The sequence below is a fragment of the Delphinus delphis genome, chromosome 13 (assembly GCF_949987515.2).
Source record: "Delphinus delphis chromosome 13, mDelDel1.2, whole genome shotgun sequence".
Taxonomy (NCBI): domain Eukaryota; kingdom Metazoa; phylum Chordata; class Mammalia; order Artiodactyla; family Delphinidae; genus Delphinus; species Delphinus delphis.
The window spans coordinates 59417683-59435744 of record NC_082695.1 but is presented as its reverse complement, the minus strand read 5'-3'; the positions used below and the strand labels follow the sequence as shown (position 1 = coordinate 59435744).

Genomic DNA, 18062 nt, shown 5'->3' with positions numbered 1-18062 from the left:
AACTGCCAAACTGTTTTCTACAGTGTCATCTTGATTTTAAACAATTATCACAAATTTTAAACATACACAAAAGTATACAAAATACTGTAAGTGTTCCTTGTATACCCATGAACTCATCCAGCTTTAATATTTACCAACTGATGGCTGTCATGTTTTATCTGTACCCCCACCTGTTTCACCCCATTCCATATTATCTTGAAGCAGCTCCGAGACAACATGTAATTACACCTATACATTTTTTAAAATTAATTATTTAGTTTATTTATTTTTTGGCTGTGTTGGATCTTCGTTTCTGTGAGAGGGCTTTCTCTAGTTGCGGCAAGCAGGGGCCAGTCTTCATCGCGGTACGTGGGCCTCTCACTATCGCGACCTCTCTTGTTGTGGAGCGCAGGCTCCAGACGCGCCGGCTCAGTAGTTGTGGCTCAGGGGCCTAGTTGCTCCGCGGCATGTGGGATCTTCCCAGACCAGGTCTCGAACCTGTGTCCCCTGCATTGGCAGGCAGATTCTCAACCACTGCACCACCAGGGAAGCCCCAGCTATATATTTTTGGTATGTATATTTAAAATCTAGGACTTCTATTCCTTAATATCATTTTTTAATAGTAAATACCCAGTGACTGCTCAAATTTGCAGTTGTCTCCTAAATGTCATAAAAAATTGTTTTTAAGAATTTTGAGTTAGATCCAAATAAGGTCCACACTTTGCCATTGATTGTTAGGTCTCTGAAGTCTTCTTTAATCTCTAGGCTCTCCCTCCATGTCTCTGTCACTTTTTTTTTTCCTCCTTGACTTTTATTTTTAAACAAACCAGGTAATTTGTCCCATCTAGATTTTGATGATTATATTCACCTCTCTAAGTGAAGTGGCACATGAATACTGGCCTTGCCTGTCATTGCCAGGATTAACTGAATAGTTCATTAGCTGCCCTGGTGCTCAGGTGTTGAGTACATGGTGATTTACATACCAGACCCTATTCGTGGGCCTCCTGATGCAGCAGTTCCCTTGGCTCTTCCCCTGTCGTCAGCTGCCCCTAGGATAACTCTGAGCCCTAGCCACCTCTCTCGTAGATTTCCCAATCCCCCCACTACAATCACACCTGAATAAGGCAACTCAAACCTTTCAGAGGTGTGTCCTGAACCTCTTGTTTTCTTAAATACCTATCTGGTGGTTGTGAGACTTAAGGCCAGCCTCCCCAAGAGACCTTTTCTATTTCTCCTAGTAAACCTAGAGTCACCTTCTGTCATCTTCAACTCTACTCAGATTTGGTTCTTTCAACCCTGACCTCTGACCCTGCTTTTCACTTCTGCCATTTCATCCTCACTCCTGCTTCCTTTCATAAATCCATAAATCTCTTTTGGCCTTCCTAGCCCTGGGCCAAGTTCCTTCCTCTTTCCTCAGTTTTTACCCCTTCATTCTCCTATCCAACATTCAGTTCTTCCTTTCTCATGCAGACTTTGACTCCAACTCCATCAAAAACAAAACAAAAAAACATGCCACAGTTAGCAGCATCTCAAAATTCAAAAGGTTTATTACTCATCTATTAATTCTATTACATTTTTTATTCAGTTATATTGTTTTAAAATATACCAATATAAATAAATTTATGCCTATCTTGTCTATATATGGAAGAACAGCTGGTCCCCAAGGTGGCACCAACAATCCTAGCAGCTCTTACTTTAAATATCCGTAGTAGTCAGCAATTTCCATTTCTTTTTCCCTCTCAATGAAAAATTGCAGTTTCCCCAAAGAGGTGTATTTGGCAGCATTCTCACCTTGTTGTTGGGCCCGCCTCTTCATGGCCTCCCGCTCTGGCCTCTGCTCTTTTTCGATGGGCTTTGACATTACTGCCTCAGGAACATTGCATTCCCTCCATGGAACTGGTTGCTTGCTGAAGTCTTGGAGTAGAAATGGGGTTTGGAGCTTGGCTGGGGACTGGCGCTTAGTCACAGCAGGGGGAACAGGCTCTCGCTGGAGAGAGGTGAAAGATAAAGTTTTGTAGGGTGCAGGCCTAGGAGCAGCAGACTGAGGGACACTAGGCTGGGTACGGTCGGTCCAACCTGGTTACGTTGGGTTGGTCACAGTTGGCTGAGATGGTTTGGCAGGACCTGACAAAGAGGCAGGAGCTGGCTGGGAAGAACTGACTGCAGCAGGTTGAGCTGAGTTAGTAGAAGCAGGGTGGGCACGGTCAGCAACAGCAGGCTGATGTGAGGCCAGAGACTGTGGCCTCCGAGGAGCAGGTTGACCTTGGGGCTTGTCCCAGGCAGAAAAAGGCAGAGGTATCAACTTGACCTTCCCAGGAGGCAGCAACTCATACTGGGGTGGAGACGGACACTCTCTTTCAGCACTGCTGTCTGGTTTCTGGGCTTCGACTTGAGTTTTCTCAGGACCCTTACCCTCACGTGGGGTATTCCGCCATGGCTGGATAGCTGGGGTGGCTGGGGGTCTTTAGGTTTGCTTGAATTTCCCAAGACCCAACAGGAGGAGAGCCCAGTTCTCTTATCATTCTTCTTCTCCAGTGCATGAAAAACCTTCACAGACTCCAGCATGCGCATGCCTATGGAGGTTCGAGGCTTTTTAAAGCTCTCTTGGATAAGCTCAGTTTGGTGTTGCTTTCGCTTCGTCTGGGGAATTGTTGGCTTCTCTTCTGCCTTGAATTTGTTCCCTGACTGCTTTTTCTCTTCAGCCTTCTTTCTTCCTCTGGTGCTTTTTGTCTTTTCCTGCCCATGGCTCGCTCGTTTTGCTGATCTTTCTGGATGCAGCTTTCTGAGGTTTGCCTTTAGAATCCTTGGCCGTGTTCACAGGAGCCCTGTCACTGACTGCAGCATTGCATAGAACCACTTCTCCCCCTAACAGGCATTCGATTCTTTGGCTGGATTTTGGCCTTGGGAGCACCACTGATAGGCTCAGAGGCTTTATGTTTGTTCTTCCTGGGTTGATCAGAGGGAACCTTTATGACACTTGTCTTTTCCTGCACCTGATTCACCTTAATGGCTCTGTTGCCTTTGGCTTTGATCACGTTGGGACCTTTTGATTGATCAAAATCTTTCAAAGAATTAAAGAGCTGGGGAAGGTGAATATCCTCTGCCAATGTAGTAATGTCTGCAAAACCACTGCTAGATTCCATCCCATTTTCAACTGTCCCTTGGTCCTCAAGACCCAGGCTGTTCTTTCCCAGATCAGTATTTTCAGAACCAGGCTTCTCCTCTTGGCTGAGGGGATCAGTGCAGGCCAGGAGCTGGTGAGTATCAGGGATTTCTTGAAAACTTGTTTCTGTGATGGGTTGAGCATACACAGGGTAGTAGATTCCAGAGGTGGAAGCTGGTGGTTGGATATTTGTGGGCTGAATCTCCCTTAGTACCATTACCAATTCTGGTTGCACAGAGGCCCTACCTCCTGTGTATGACACAGAGCCATAGGATTGCAGGCAGGAGCCAAGTTCTCCATACAGTAAAGACCCCAATGTTCCTTGGTTATAGTAATATATTTGCCTTCCTTCCTGGTAGGGAAGTGACAGGCTGTGTCCCTGATTGGGAATTTGAGGTGGTGTTCCCTGAGCAAGTCTGGCAGAAAGTGATGGATATAGTGGGGCCATGTTATTGGGGCCTGCAGTTTTATCATACTGGGCTGCCATAAACATGGAGGAAGCAGCTGTGTGTGGGTCAGTGACTGCCAGAGTAAAGTCTCCGAGTGAAGAAGAATTCTTTTCAGTGCTTCCTGTGATGTCCCAGTCAAGAACACCTGGATAGGAAGCAGCTGAAGTGGAGATCTGGCTCTGGTCAGTGACTCCAGATAACATAGTTGTGCTAGACTGTTGGTGAAGGTAGGCACTACACATGAGTGTCCGGAAGGAGGTACCAGTAGCTGATGCCAAACTGACGGCAGGAGCAGAGACTCTGGAGAAGTTGCAGACACTTCCTGTTAGGGAAGTTGCATTCCTCACCACAGGAAGAGAGTGCTGCAGAGAATTTAGAGTTCCAAGTACAGGTGGATTTTGGAAATTTTCTGTAAGAACAAGAGGGTAATGAAAAAATCAGGGAGATTGATAAATTCTCACTATGTTTGAGGAACAGCATTATCTTAAGATTCTTGCTGTCAGGACACCTCTAACGTCAATACTTACTGAGAAACCAAAAATCAGACCGTTATGATGGTTGTAAGGACTGAGCAGTTTTACACTCTTCTGTATTAACTGCCTGTGCTCCCATGTTGGGCACAGATGGGCAGAAGACCCAAGTGGTATGGTTCAGACATTGTTCTCTAGGCTGGAAGCAACCTTCTCCCTGCCCTATCTTTCCCTTCAGCCTGCGCTAGTATTGACTTCTATGCTGTTTCCTAGACTGGAAGCATTTTAGAACTAGGAGGTCCTTAGAGAACTTCTATTTTCACAGTCTCATTTCATGAGGAAGGAAACTGAGGCTCAGAGAGGTCGGGTTGAATTGTTCAAATTCTCTCATTATGTTAGTATCCTTACCAGGTTTCAGAACCTAAGTATCCTGACTTCCTTGGCAGGACGCTACTCTGAGCATGATACTGCCAGAAAGCAGGAGAAATAGAACTTATACTATAGGCAGTTTTTTTGTCCATTAGAAAACAGTACAGCTATTACCATTGTAATCTTCAGTGTCTCACTTTGCTTGTGCAGTTCCAACGCTATTACCTAGAGTTCACATATAGCTCAGTCCACCTGGTAAATTTAAAGAGTCATTTTTACCCTCTTCAAGCCTGGTTTCTCATCCTACCTCAAAATGATTACCTGAAAGTGAATTTCTTAAGAAAGTGAATTTCTTTTCTTAAGAGAAAAGTTATCTGATTACTTCAGATTACTCATCTATAAAGTGGTTATAACACCACCACCAATAATAATAGCAGTAATAATTAATACATGAATAAACTGTTATATTGTATATGATTTATATGGAGGAAGATACAATAAGTTCTAGAAAGACAAAGAAAAATCATGAAAAACATATTACATAATGAAGACGAAATACATAGTTATGAAAACTGGGGTATGTGGCAAGTATCAAAGCATAATGAGTTTACTAACAAATGACCTTCTGTACCATACGTGCAATGTTATGAAAGTGAATTTTGTCCACTGTATTTTAGTGAATACTATTAACCAAAAAACACTATAGAAGGTGATTTTGAATGAATTCCTAGCCAATACATACAGACAGAGAAGATATATCAGTAAAAATGCATAAAAAGCAACAAAATTCAATCAATGTGAAAGTATAGGTAGCCACAATATATGCAGACAAGTATTTCAATGAAAACTGGTACAAAGCAGACAGCAAAATAATAAGTGTAAAAGAATTTCATTATTGTGCTCATTCATATTTTTACCCAGCAAGTAACAGGTATTAAGCCTGGTAGAAATATATGTTTCAAAGAATAGAAATATATAATAAGCAGAAAGGAAGCTTAAAAAGTATCAAGAAGGTTTTTGTGTTTATCCTAGAACTTAGATTATAATCATCTTCAACATCCAAGAAGATGACATCCCAAAACCAAAAAAACCATCATCACTAGAGTCCAATTAAAAAAGATTTTTCAAATTTAAGAACATCGAAAGGACTCCGCAATATTGTTCTAGATAAATGTGGAATTTTTTTTTTTTTGCCACGCCGCGTGGCCCTGGCAGTGAAAGCACCGAGTCCTAACCACTAGACCCCCAGCGATTTCCCTCAATATGGAATTAGAAATGTGGGGCTTGACTTTTTCTTTTTCTTCTTAGGTAGCTAAGATGTAAAAACGAACGATGGCTGTTGATCAATGTGCTCTCTGTGTTAGGAAGGAAAGAACTGTAAAGATGAAAAGCAACCTTGCCTTAGAAGCTACATATCACACAAAGGAAATAGTCCTTCTGATTCAATTTCGAAGATATCATTTAAAATGTTTAATTGGTAAAACGTCTACATAGTTTAAACATTAGAAAGAATAAAACATTGAAAAGCAGACCCCTAGATAACCACTTTGGTTTCTTGTATATAGGAAGCATCATTTCTAGGACATATTTCTAAAATGTTTATATTGAAAGCTGTCAAGTGCCAGCTGTATTCAGAGAGGCAATAAAAGAAAAAAAAACTGAGTATGACTTTTCTGGTAGGCTGCCTTTCCTGGTGATACCCTCTTCTGTCCTTACTTTCCTCTTAGTCTGTTAAAATAAGGATTTGCTACAATCAACTTTGTTTTGCCCTGCTCTGAGCAGAATTCACTCTATGCTGTTTCTGCTTTAATTTAAAATCTTTGGTTCCCATCAACATTCCATTGCAAACTACGTTTTTCTGGAGAGCTCCTCAATGCTTTCCCTCTTCATTCTTATATTGTTTCCTATCTCTTGGTTCCTGTTGGCCTGTGCTGATGAAAACAATCCTAAACTTCCTTACGTTTGTCTCTGTGCCTCCCTATATAGCCCAGTACTCTCCATCCTCTCTCCCTGTTTTCTCTTTTCAACTAGTCGAAATATTAGTGGAGGGAGACCAGTAGAGATGAAACATCTTGGTATATATTGCTAGTTTTCTATGTCACCTGGCTTTTCTGTGTTTCTGTTGAAACACTCTTGAGAAGTCCCTGCTTTCATTTTCTACATGGGTACCCTTTAAGGCTCAATATTAGAGAAGAAAGGGATCAGAGTGATCAACCAATGTAGTATCCTAACGTAACAGATAAGGAAAATATCAGGCTTTGTGAGACAGTCACTGATTTGTCCAAAGTCACACAGATAGTAAAATCAAACCTGAAATTAGGTCTCCAGACTTCTAGTGCAATACGTTCCCTCATTATTCCATGCTATTTTGAATCTACTAGTAAATTTAGGGGCAAAATAAATCTAATGAAAAACTTTTAAAAGTTTCTTTTCTTACCTGACATGGTCAGAGAAGAAGAGAAAACATTAACTGCAGATACAAGGGATGAGGAGGCAACACCAGAGGATGTCTTGAGTGGCTGCAGCTGAACAGCGCATCTGTCCAGTACAAAGGTCACTGGTTACTACTCACTGGTCACTTATATGATATAGGAGAATCATGTCACAAAGCAGGCAGTTTCAAGGTATGAGATAGCCAATAGGGAGGTCCGATCCCAAACAGGAAGGTGGGGTTGGGTGGACAGAGTGTAGGAGAGCTAAAACAACACCTAACTTTCTGAGCTCTGGGGAGGAAATCCTAGAAGACAGATTTACCTCCCCCAGGCTCTTACATTAGGGAAATCATTGCAACATTTCTTACAGACGTTCATTAATATAATTTACTAACAGTTACCTATATCCTACACAGTATTATATTTTATGTATCATATACTTAGAGCTATATATATCTTATTTAATTAATATCCTTAGGAAGGCAAGAGCCATCTAGTTTGAACTATTACAGTTGCTCTGAAATCATATCTGTCTAATTAGTGAACTTATAGCAGCTTGTAACGAGCAAAAGTAAGGATTAAGAAGCTCTTTTTGTAACTTGGTTAAAGCGTAGGGTGAAGTTCGTTGAGTGTACCTTGTGGAGAGTGTTGTGGTCTTAGGCTCTTCTCTTTTAATTTCGTCTCCTTGACTCCTACCTTCCTTGGGCTGGGCCAGGCTGGGCCAGGTTGGACTTGCGACTTACATTTCTCTTCTGCTTTCTTTTTTTTTTTTTTTCCATTATGGGCATTGTTTCTAGGACAAGCCTTGATCTTACCCTCATGGATGTTACTTCCTGTCAACTTCAAGCAGCAGGAGTCTTCTTTTCAGTGTTTGATGCTTCACAAAATAGACTCTGCCCGTTGGACGCAAATACCAGAGAGCTAGGAGACAGAGCTGGTTGCAAACATTTCCTCTTGCAGCCTTTGGTTACAGTTGTTTTCCCCATAATTTGCTACCTCTAGTTCCTTGGGCCACACAGGTATCCTGCCATCCAGCTCTTTTATATGTGAGCGACATTCTGAATACTGTCCCTTTTTCTTTGCACAGAAGTATATACAGTGTGGCAGTTACTGTAATCTCCTCCTCCCCCTTGCAAACAGCCACTCTAGAATCTTGGACCTCTAGGATTCTCTGTCTTGCATGCTTGGGTGCAAGGCCAAGCAAAATGAAGAGGAGAATAATTAGAGAAGGAAGAGGACATTCGTGGAGAACTGGGAGCAGATAAGGTGAAAGGGCACAGGAGAAAAGTGATTCATGTAGATTTTTTGGTTTCTGTGGGAAACAAGTTGACACACTTTGGCCTCATTTTGTATTACCAGAACAGACAGTCATAGATGTAAGTAGCTCGATAGTGCAGCAACTGCCATGAATTCTGTACACTAAAGGGAACAGTCTTACATATATGTCTCATTTTGTTTTCTGTCATATTACCTTATTAATAGCATTCACTGGTATGTTTGTAGAATACAGATTATTTTAAATGCTCTGGTTTTGTCTACATGGTTATCTCCTTGTCATATTTTTAAGGACTGCAACATTGTAAGACATATTGCATGTTTTTCTCTTGACGATTGTTTATCTCGAAGCATCATGAACGAACATGACCTGTTGGATTTTGTGGAGAAACTTTAAAAAGGGTCTGTGAAAAAGGCATTGTGGCGAGTCGCATTATGCACCCAAGCGTAAGGAGCAGATATCTGCCATCAGCCCAGCTTGGCCTGGGTGACCTCTGTTTTAGTTCCCGTGGTTAGTGCTTTGCTCCCTAACCACTCTTATGACTGTGATAATGTGAGTAAAGGCTGAGTTGCTAATGATTTATGTTTGAGGTAAGCTGGTTTGAGGGAGGAAATCTATGGATCTAGTCATTTTCCTTGGTGGTAAGCTTTCAGGGAGGGGTGCAAAGATTGATCTTTCTGGCGACTTTTCTAGTACCAGGAAGATATCCCATAGATGGGACCTCCAAAGACACACATTTAATATTTAGGCCTGTTTTTATTATTATGAGATACGAGTTTTTTCACTGATGGGGATGATGCTTATCTGAGAAGAAATTGTGAAAGGTGTTGTAGTATAGAGATGTGGCTTAAGCTTTTAAGTATTTTTCAAGGTTTTTCCCCTAAGCTTCCTACTTCAGATAGCCTACTTACATGATACTAGTATGTGATGTGAGGCTAACAACTTACTAAATACCTGAAAGCCAGATCAGTGTCTCTTTTCTCTATATTTCCATGGAAATCAAGGGACCCATAGCCACTGCAGGTTAGGGTGGGCGGTGTGAGATTGGGGGGAGTGTGGTAAGCCACATTTTGGGGTCAGTAAAATGTTTACATATTAAAATATTCAGTTCCAACATTCAATTCTATTTAGTTAGGCAAACCATTAGTTAGGCTTTTCCTGGTTCCGAGCCTATGTAACTTAGTTTCCCTCCCTGGTTCCAGCCATTTAACTTTAGCTTGCAGGCTCAGAATCATCTTAACCTCTAAAAGAATCTTACATGTAGGAGGAAGAAACTAAAGAGCTCTATTTCAACACTTAGGAACATGAGGCCCTACCCTGACCGAAACCTTTATTCTTACAGTTAGGGTATTGTCTTGTCCCGTATACCCACTTCCTGCATTTTGAACCCATCAGGTTAACTGAGACATGTCTTGGTGTAAACATCCCCAGTTCGTCTACCCCTGAGGCTGTCCTTAATTCTTCCCATTGTCACATTTTGATTTAATTAAATACTGGAATCCCTCAAACCCTTGCATGGTACCTGAGGCCCTATGGGATACTGGTAGATTTTGTTAGTGTCAAATACTTAGCTGTCTGATTCTCCAAATATCCCTTGTTCCTATATTTTCCATCCCAGCATACTACATACCCATTAAGGCATTATTTCATCTCATGTTGGACCCACTCCCATCCAGAGGCCTACTCTTTGCTAGTTCCCATACTTTCTGGAAACCCCGTTATGGCCAGGTCTGGATTTTTTTGTGTTCCCACCCAAAGCCTGTATCTTTTAGCAAGCTGGAACTATAAGACCAACATAGATTTTCTAGTTTCTGAAAGATTTATGTCACAATTTGTACATTGTCATGTCTATAGATATTTGTATCATTTGTACTTTTTGGCCATTACATGCCTATTGGATATTTTTCATAAATTGCAAAAGAATATTTTATGACTTAGCACCAAATTGAATGTGCCTAATTGTAAGTTTGTGAACTATGTTGTGCTACCTTGTATCTTTTCTTTATCCAAGTAGTAATTGACTACTATTGTCCCATTTGTAATTATGTGGAAGTTTTCAGAATTGTAAATAAATGCTTGTGGATTGAAACTTGGTTAGACTATGGACTGTCCCAGATACATTAAAGCTACTGAACTTTTTACTCATTCATTCATTCATTCAATAATTCTGACCTTCCTGACTCAGTTTACCCAGCTCAAATGGTTGTGAAGAAGATTACTAACAGTGTATGTCAGATACTTTCAGAAATTAGAAACTGAAAAGTAAAACTAACAAAAAACATAGGTTATTATAAATAACAATGGAATTTAGTATGCTATTATACCTTCAGACCTACTGTAGGACATGCTGTTCTTTGCTGTTCCACTTGTGGCAGGATTCATAGTTTTTCTAACAGGTACAGATCCCTATGCCTGATACTGTGAGGAAATGTTATACTTGAGCTCCACTCTTATCTCTCTCAGGCATATTTTGGTATTGTCTAAAATGTAAATCCATACTGTCAACCTCCAGCATGATACCAGGCACATAATAGAAACCCAATAAATGTTTCACTGTGAGTGGAGTATAAGTTGATAGAGTATTTTTGAAGGTTGATTAGGCAGATTAGATGGATTGAAAATCTTTCAATATTTTAAGTTTGCATCTCTTTCATTCCAGAATTTCTATGTCTAGAAATTTGTATATAGCTATACACATGTATAAAGAGGTTCACATTGCAGCCTATCTATAACAGAGGACAAAAACAAACAAACAAAACAAACAAACAAAATACCCCCAAACTGATAACAACTAAAAGTCCGTCAATATTGGACTGGCCATGTAAAGTATGTAATGTGACGCAGCTATTAAAGAGAATCGAATGGGTGTACGCAAAAATTGACTGGCAAAATCACTATCCAAGACAGATTGTAGACTATGTATAGTATGCTGCTCTTGTATAAAATACAGGATCTCCATTACGTAGAAATACTTACATACAAGATACAAGTGTGAACGTAAGCACTTCGGAAATATCTGAAAGAACCACACAAGATACTGGGAGAGTGGGACAACTTTCCATGTCCCATATGATTGGAGTTCTGAGGGGTGCACACACGAACTAATGGACCTCTGCTACCATCTTCCGGCTAAGGAGGGAATTGCAGGCGTCAGACTCCTCTTTACTAATGAAGTGTCTCGGCGTGAGGACGTCATCTGGACGGGCGGTGACGCATGCGCAGTAGAAGGAGGTCCGCGAGCTGTGTGGGCTTGTGCCTTGGCGCTTGTGGTTCGGGGCCTTGTGCTGGCACCGAGTGCGCTGGGTTGGCGACTTCAGCACTCTTGGCGTTGAGTGGGCGGCATCTTGGGGGTCACGTGAGCCAGTGGCATCATGCCCGTGGGCGCTGGTGTCAGCGTCGTGGCTTTTCCGGAGGTTCGTCGGCCAGGAGGGAGGGCGGAAAGCACATCCCGGAAAGGTAATACGCCTTGGCCACTGGGCGTTGCTGGTGGAGCTCAGAGCCCCTGGGCCTGGGCTTCGTCTCCTGTGCCGTCACCTGTGACTGTTGCCCCCGCGCGCTGCCCCGTCCGCGCTGTGCTAGGGGGTATTGGTCGTCTCGCGGCTCAGTTCACAGTAGCTGAAAGGGACAGTGTGTGATGTTCTGATTTCCCCTCATCGTTTTCAAAGGGAGGCTCTGGCCATAGCTCCTCGGGTAAAATGCAGAGGGACTGCTTTTTAAGATGGGACTGTCAGTGTTGGGGACACTCCTTAATTACCAGGATGGAATCCCCTTCAATTCCTCAAGCTGTGTTGTTTTGGCACAGAAAATGTGAGTAAGAGGACCTGGAACTAAGGTTGAGTGAAAATACGCACGGGTACTGCCGAATTTTCCATCGAAACAGTTGATTTGTGTTGTCTCTAGGAATTATAAAGGCCGTACTGTTGCTTCCTAACCAGTGTCATTTGAGAGATCTACCTCTGTACGTTCAAATGATTAATTTTGAGACTTTGCTCATGTGTGCAGTAAACCCTTTAATTCCCTAAGACCTTCCTTTCCTCCATCTCATACCCCATTAAACCCGCTTCGGTTTATCTCCTGAATTTCTTCCGAATCTGTCACCTTTTCCTCAGCATCCTAATACTGAACTTGCCTGTGTGCTGCAATTAGGTCCTAAGTAGTGTCCATATTTCTTGTTTCCTTCCAATCCATTATTCACACAAGAAACCTTAAAAGCAAGTTGGAACATTGCTCATAGACATCGCTCAAAAGCATTGTTTTGAGAATAGAAAACAAACTGTTGGCCTTTAAGACTCTGCGTGGTCTAGAATCCTCTCTGCTTCTCTAGCCCTATCTTGTGCCACTATTGCCCTCACTTTCTATGCTTCAGATACACTGAATTAACCTTAGTTCTAACTCATCTTACAGAAGTCAGTTCAGATATTATTTTTCACTGTGATTCCTAGCATTAAAGAATTTTATTATCATGTTTTGTGTGAGGACTAAAACTAAACTGTGAAGGGGAAGAATTGAGTTCAAACTATTTCAGTCAACATGTATGTGTTAATGATACCATAGTAGTCAACACCGGGCTAGGTTTTATTAGAGATACAGAAGTTCTGGGCATCTCTGGTTTTAGATATCCCTAATTTTTTGAGACCTTTGCATTGTTTTGTTGCCTTTTATCTGTTTTCAAGATGGGAAAACAGGAACGAGGGAAGTATAGCTTATTACAACGTGGGGTTGAATAAGTGGAGCAGCAAAGTGCAAAGCAGAAAGAAGAGGGACCTACTATAGAGGGATATGATTTCCATTTTCAAGGCGCATTCATCCTATGCAAGGAGACAGCCAAACATAAAATTTGCCTAACAAAATATATATAAATAGGTGGAAAGACTATCTCCCAGTTGGACAGCGGATGCCTGGGACTCGTTACACTGCATTCAAAGTTCCTTTAAAAAAGGTAAGCAAAAGTTAATACCGTATTCTTCCAGAAATCTGAATTCACCATATAGAGCCCTGACTCTCAACCCCATCGTACTCCATTTTCCCTTTTTATAGCAAATACTTTTTAATACCGCCTTTACTATCCAGAAATGGAATTCATAGATAAATACAACCTACTTTTGTACTTAATTTAAAAAAACCAAAACCAGTGGAATGCCCTAACTATAAGTAAAGAATAATGTAATTAATAAGAGAGTAATATGTATCTCAGTATGTAAATGTTTGGGGATGACTATACTAGAAATAAAGAAATAGTCAGTTACTTGTACCATGAATGCAATAAACTATGGATTTTGATTGATACTGATGTGTCAGTGTTGGTTCATGAATTCTCACAAATGAAGCACACTGGTATGGCATGTTGATAATGGGGAAGGCTGTGTGGGATGAAGGAGAGAGGGTATAAGTGGGAACTGTGTACATTTTGCTCAGTTTTTCTGTGAATCTCAAACTGCTCTAAAGATAGTCTCCTAATTTAAAAAGAAAAGTGTGTTGCTGGCACTTGAATAACCAAACAGATCAATCGAGCAGAGTACATAAATAAGCCAAATACATAAAAGATTATTTAGCAGTGAAAACCATCCTTGATATAGGTAGATATTCAAGAAGTATTTATTTACGTGTCTATTTACAGGCACTCTGCTTGGAGCTGGCAGTACAGCGGTAGGCAAAATTGATGTAGTCCCTGCCTTCTGGGAGTTTACAGTCTGGTTAGGAGACCAACATGAAATAAACAGATATAGAAATAACTATATAGAAGTGAGCTTATTTTCTTCCATCTAATCTCTCTGGAAGAAAGGATCGTAATACCGCTTGTAAACTCCAGAGGAAAAAACTTTACTTTGAATCTCATATGTTAGCATCACAGGGTTTGAATAAATGGATAATATAATAAAGGATTTTAAACGCATGTTCTTTCTTATTTTATTCTTTCTGACAGAGTTTTGAAAAGAATCTTGCTCCAGAAGAATGTTTTTCCCCCCTTAACAAACTCCAAGAACACAATGAAGAACTTGGGCTGATTATTGACTTAACATATACTCGCCGCTATTTTAAGCCAGAGGTAAATGGAACCCGTAATTGAAAATGACCTTCTTTCTGATACTGTAAAAATTCGTAGTAATTCAGTAGTTATCATCTTATGCTAAGGTGAATCCTGACCTTCTTTCATGGGTTCAAAAAGGGAAGCTAGTCGTTTCCTTAAATACGCATTTGTAATTGCTGTTTCAAAATTAGATTAAAGATATGAATTGAACTATAGTCTTCAGCAGTAGCCTCTAGAGATGCTTAAGAAAGTCTATAAGCTTCCATGTTCTATATTTTGAAAATGAAGTAAACTTTTAGTAAGAATAGTAGTAGCCTAAAAGGAAAGAAAAGTATGTCCATTATGTCTTTAGCACTTATTTTAAGCTGTTGCCTGAGCATGTTTAAGCATCACTGTTAAAGACAATTGTTCTCTACGTTTTATGCTTTCTTTTCCTAATATCTTCTGATATAATACAGAAACCCATGTGTTCTCTTGACCCATGTAGGACATACCAATGCAAAAGAATTATCCTTCTCCTGACCTGTTCCATGGCCTTGGGAGACAGTAACACCTAATGTTTGTTAACATTTGTATAGCAGTTTGCCATTTATAAGGTTCTTTCATATCCATTGACTTAGTTACTCTTCACAAGAGTCCTTTGCTGTTGAAGTGGAAGTAGTACTGATACCTCCTACTGAGTGCTTACTCTGCACTAAACTCAGAGGATAGACAACTACAATTACTAATTTTAAAGACGATGAAACTGACTCTCGGACAAGGAAGAATTGAAATTTCAACTGAGTTTTCCTCTTTCTTTTACTGTGGTAAAATATACATAAATCATATTTATTTTAACCATTTATAAATATGCAGTTCAGTGGCATTAAATGCAGTCACAGTGTTGTGTAACTGTCACCACTGTCTATAACCAAAACGTTTTCATCATCCTCAACAAAAACTCTGTAACCATCAAAAAGTAACAACCCCATTTTCCCTCCCACCAGCCCTTAGTAACCGCTCTTCTATTTTCTGTCTCTATGTATTTGCCTATTCTAGGTACCTCGTATAAGTGGAATCTACAATATTTATCCTTCTATGTCTGGCTTATTTCACTAAACCTATTGTTTTCAAGGTTCATCCATGTTATAGCATGTAACAAAATACCATTCCTATTTTGGCTTAATAAATCCCACTGTGTGTATATACCATATTTTGTTATTCATCGGTTGATTGACACTTGGGTTGTTTCCACCTTGTAGCTATTGTGAATCTTGCTGCTATGATCATTGGTGTACAAATATTTGCTCAAACCCCTGCTTTCAGTTCTTTTAGATGGGCAGCGTAGGTAGTAGCAGAGTTGTTGAATCATACGGTAGCTCTACGTTTAATCTTTGAGAAACTGTTTTCTACAGTGTCGTCTTGATTTTAAACAATTATCACAAATTTTAAACATATACAAAAGTATACAAAATACTGTGAGTGTTCCTTGTATACCCACGAACTCATACAGCTTTATTATTTACCAACTGATGGCTGTCATGTTTTATCTATATCCCCACCTGTTTCACCCCATTCCATATTATCTTGAAGCAGCTCCGAGACAACATGTAATTACACCTATACATTTTTTAAAATTAATTATTTAGTTTATTTATTTTTTGGCTGTGTTGAATCTTCGTTTCTGTGAGAGGGCTTTCTCTGGTTGCGGCAAGCGGGGGCCAGTCTTCATCATGGTGCGCGGGCCTCTCACTATTGAGGCCTCTCTTGTTGTGGAGCACAGGCTCCAGACGCGCCGGCTCAGTAGTTGTGGCTCAGGGGCCTAGTTGCTCCGCGGCATGTGGGATCTTCCCAGACCAGGTCTCGAACCTGTGTTCCCTGCATTGGCAGGCAGATTCTCAGCCACTGCGCCACCAGGGAAGCCCCAGCTATACATTTTGGGTATGTGTATTTAAAATATCGGACTTTTATTCCTTAATATCATTTTTTAATATTAAATACCAAGCGAGTGCTCAAATTTGCAGTTGTCTCCTCAATGTCATAAAAAATTGTCTTTAAGAATTTTGAATTAGATCCAAATAAGGTCCACACATTGCCTTGATTGTTAGGTCTCTTAAGTCTTGTTTAATCTCTTGGTTATCCCTCCATATCTCTCTCACTTTTTTTTTCCTCCTTGAATTTTATTTTTAAAGAAACCAGGTAATTTGTCCGATCTAGATTTTGATGATTATATTCCATGTGTTGTTAACATATTCTTCAATCCTTTTATTTCCTGTAAATTGGTAGTTGATCAGAATGAAGCTTGCATGTTTTGTTTTGGCAAGACAGTTTCGTAGGTGATGATGTTTTCTTCCATGGAGACATATAATTGTCTCTTTCTGTGATATTAGCAGTCACTGATGATTCATACCTACATCCATTAATTCACTTGAGGCTTCAAATGTTGGTGAATTCTGTTGTTCTTTTTTTCACTTATTAGCTGGGTATATTTCTATGGGGAGAAGATTCCCCTCATCAGCTATTTGGTTGCCCAGTTGTAGAGGCATGATTCTCTTCTTTTGTTTAACAGTTTTCAAAATAATGAGTTGATTCACAAATATCCTCCAGTGGTGACCAGTTTTGTAAAATTTATTTATTCATATCACCGTGGACTCTGTTACAGTTATTATTCTAACTGAGACCCTATCTTTGGCCAGTTGGAGCTTCTCAGTGACTCCTGAGTCCTTTTGACATGACATCAGTTTTTTCTAGACTTTTTCAGTGGTCAGAGCTAGGAAATATGTATGTTTGTTTTTAATATTTTTAAAATATGTCATAGGTTCATACTGCTACTTTCCATTTAAATTCAGAACTAGAGAATTTTCACTTATCCTTTTCTGTCTTCTATTGATAGTCTATTTCTCCCATGCCAGGCATACCATTTGTCAACAATGCCTGAAATTTGCTCTATTTCCTAATTCGAATCCAAGTTCTTCTGACTCTATTCTACTATTCTACTTAAATCACAGCTGCTTTATGGCCCTTGAAATGTAAGATAGAACATAAATGTAAGTAGAACTGTTTATATCATTTTGAGTTACATGTGCATTCATTCACATAGATTTGCTTTTCCTTTTGCATGCCTAGTAACTGTCCATTCTGCAGTTTTAATGAAAATCAAGTGATAATTACTGGTTAAAACAGCTTTGGAAAAAATGGCTCTTATCAGAATGACTGACATACTAAGTTTAATGTACTCTCCTGGTTTATATTCTGCCTTCTCTAATGAATATTTTATTCTTTCCCTACAAAGGAAATAATACATACTTTCATGGTTTTGCCTTATAGGACTTACCAGAAACTATTCCTTATTTAGAAATTTGTACAATTGGGTATCAGGTGCCAGATGACGACACTAGTTTTAAATTCCAGTGTGCTGTTAATGGGTTTCTGAAAGAAAATAAAGATAATGGTGAGTTGTTTTTGTTTTTGTTTTCCTTTACCAGAACTTTGGTATGCATTTTGAGTGGGGTTGGGGATTTTTAACATTTTTAATACTTCTGACATTAGGCCTGTTGTGCTTGGTAACATTAAGGTGGAAATGTCAGATGGTGCTAATAGAGGACGGTGTTTTTCCTGTTCATGGTCACAAACAATTTAGTTTGGAAAGTGATTTTGTGAGAAATATGAACTGAACTAGCTTACTTATCTCTTTTTTAAAAATTTGAATGGAAAATACATAAAAAAATAAAAATGTTCTTTTGTCCTATTTATTGGTTGAGCGGTGGAAGAAAAGGTTAAGACTCTCAGGTTCTTAGCGTATATAAAAGAGAAAACATAAAGCAAAGGTTTGCAGTGAGACAGATCCCTAGAGGCAAAGCAAAACAAGTGGACCAGAAGAGTGGCTTCCTCATCATACTTGTTTAAGATATTTTTGC

General features: G+C 39.9%; 1 protein-coding gene and 1 pseudogene across 1 annotated transcript; one reads left to right on the top strand and one right to left on the bottom strand.

Annotated features, from left to right (window-relative positions):
* Positions 1-1669: 1669 nt before the first annotated feature.
* LOC132435754 (uncharacterized protein C2orf78-like) lies at positions 1670-11200 on the bottom strand (annotated as a pseudogene).
* Positions 11201-11352: 152 nt separating this feature from the next.
* On the top strand, positions 11353-17819 carry LOC132436618 (RNA/RNP complex-1-interacting phosphatase-like). Its single transcript, XM_069541293.1, has 5 exons — positions 11353-11594; positions 13002-13077; positions 14062-14184; positions 17473-17596; positions 17695-17819. Exons 1-5 carry the CDS (start codon positions 11353-11355, stop codon positions 17817-17819), a joined length of 690 nt encoding a protein of 229 aa, XP_069397394.1.
* Positions 17820-18062: the final 243 nt, after the last annotated feature.

Excerpts from the sequence above, each read along its gene's own strand:
- LOC132436618 (XM_069541293.1), top strand. The coding sequence starts at position 11,353 with ATGCGCAGTAGAAGGAGGTCCGCGAGCTGTGTGGGCTTGTGCCTTGGC. Across the intron at positions 14,185-17,472 it reads GCCGCTATTTTAAGCCAGAG|GACTTACCAGAAACTATTCC; the intron begins GTAAATGGAACC and ends TTTGCCTTATAG. Across the intron at positions 17,597-17,694 it reads GAAAGAAAATAAAGATAATG|GCCTGTTGTGCTTGGTAACA; the intron begins GTGAGTTGTTTT and ends TTCTGACATTAG.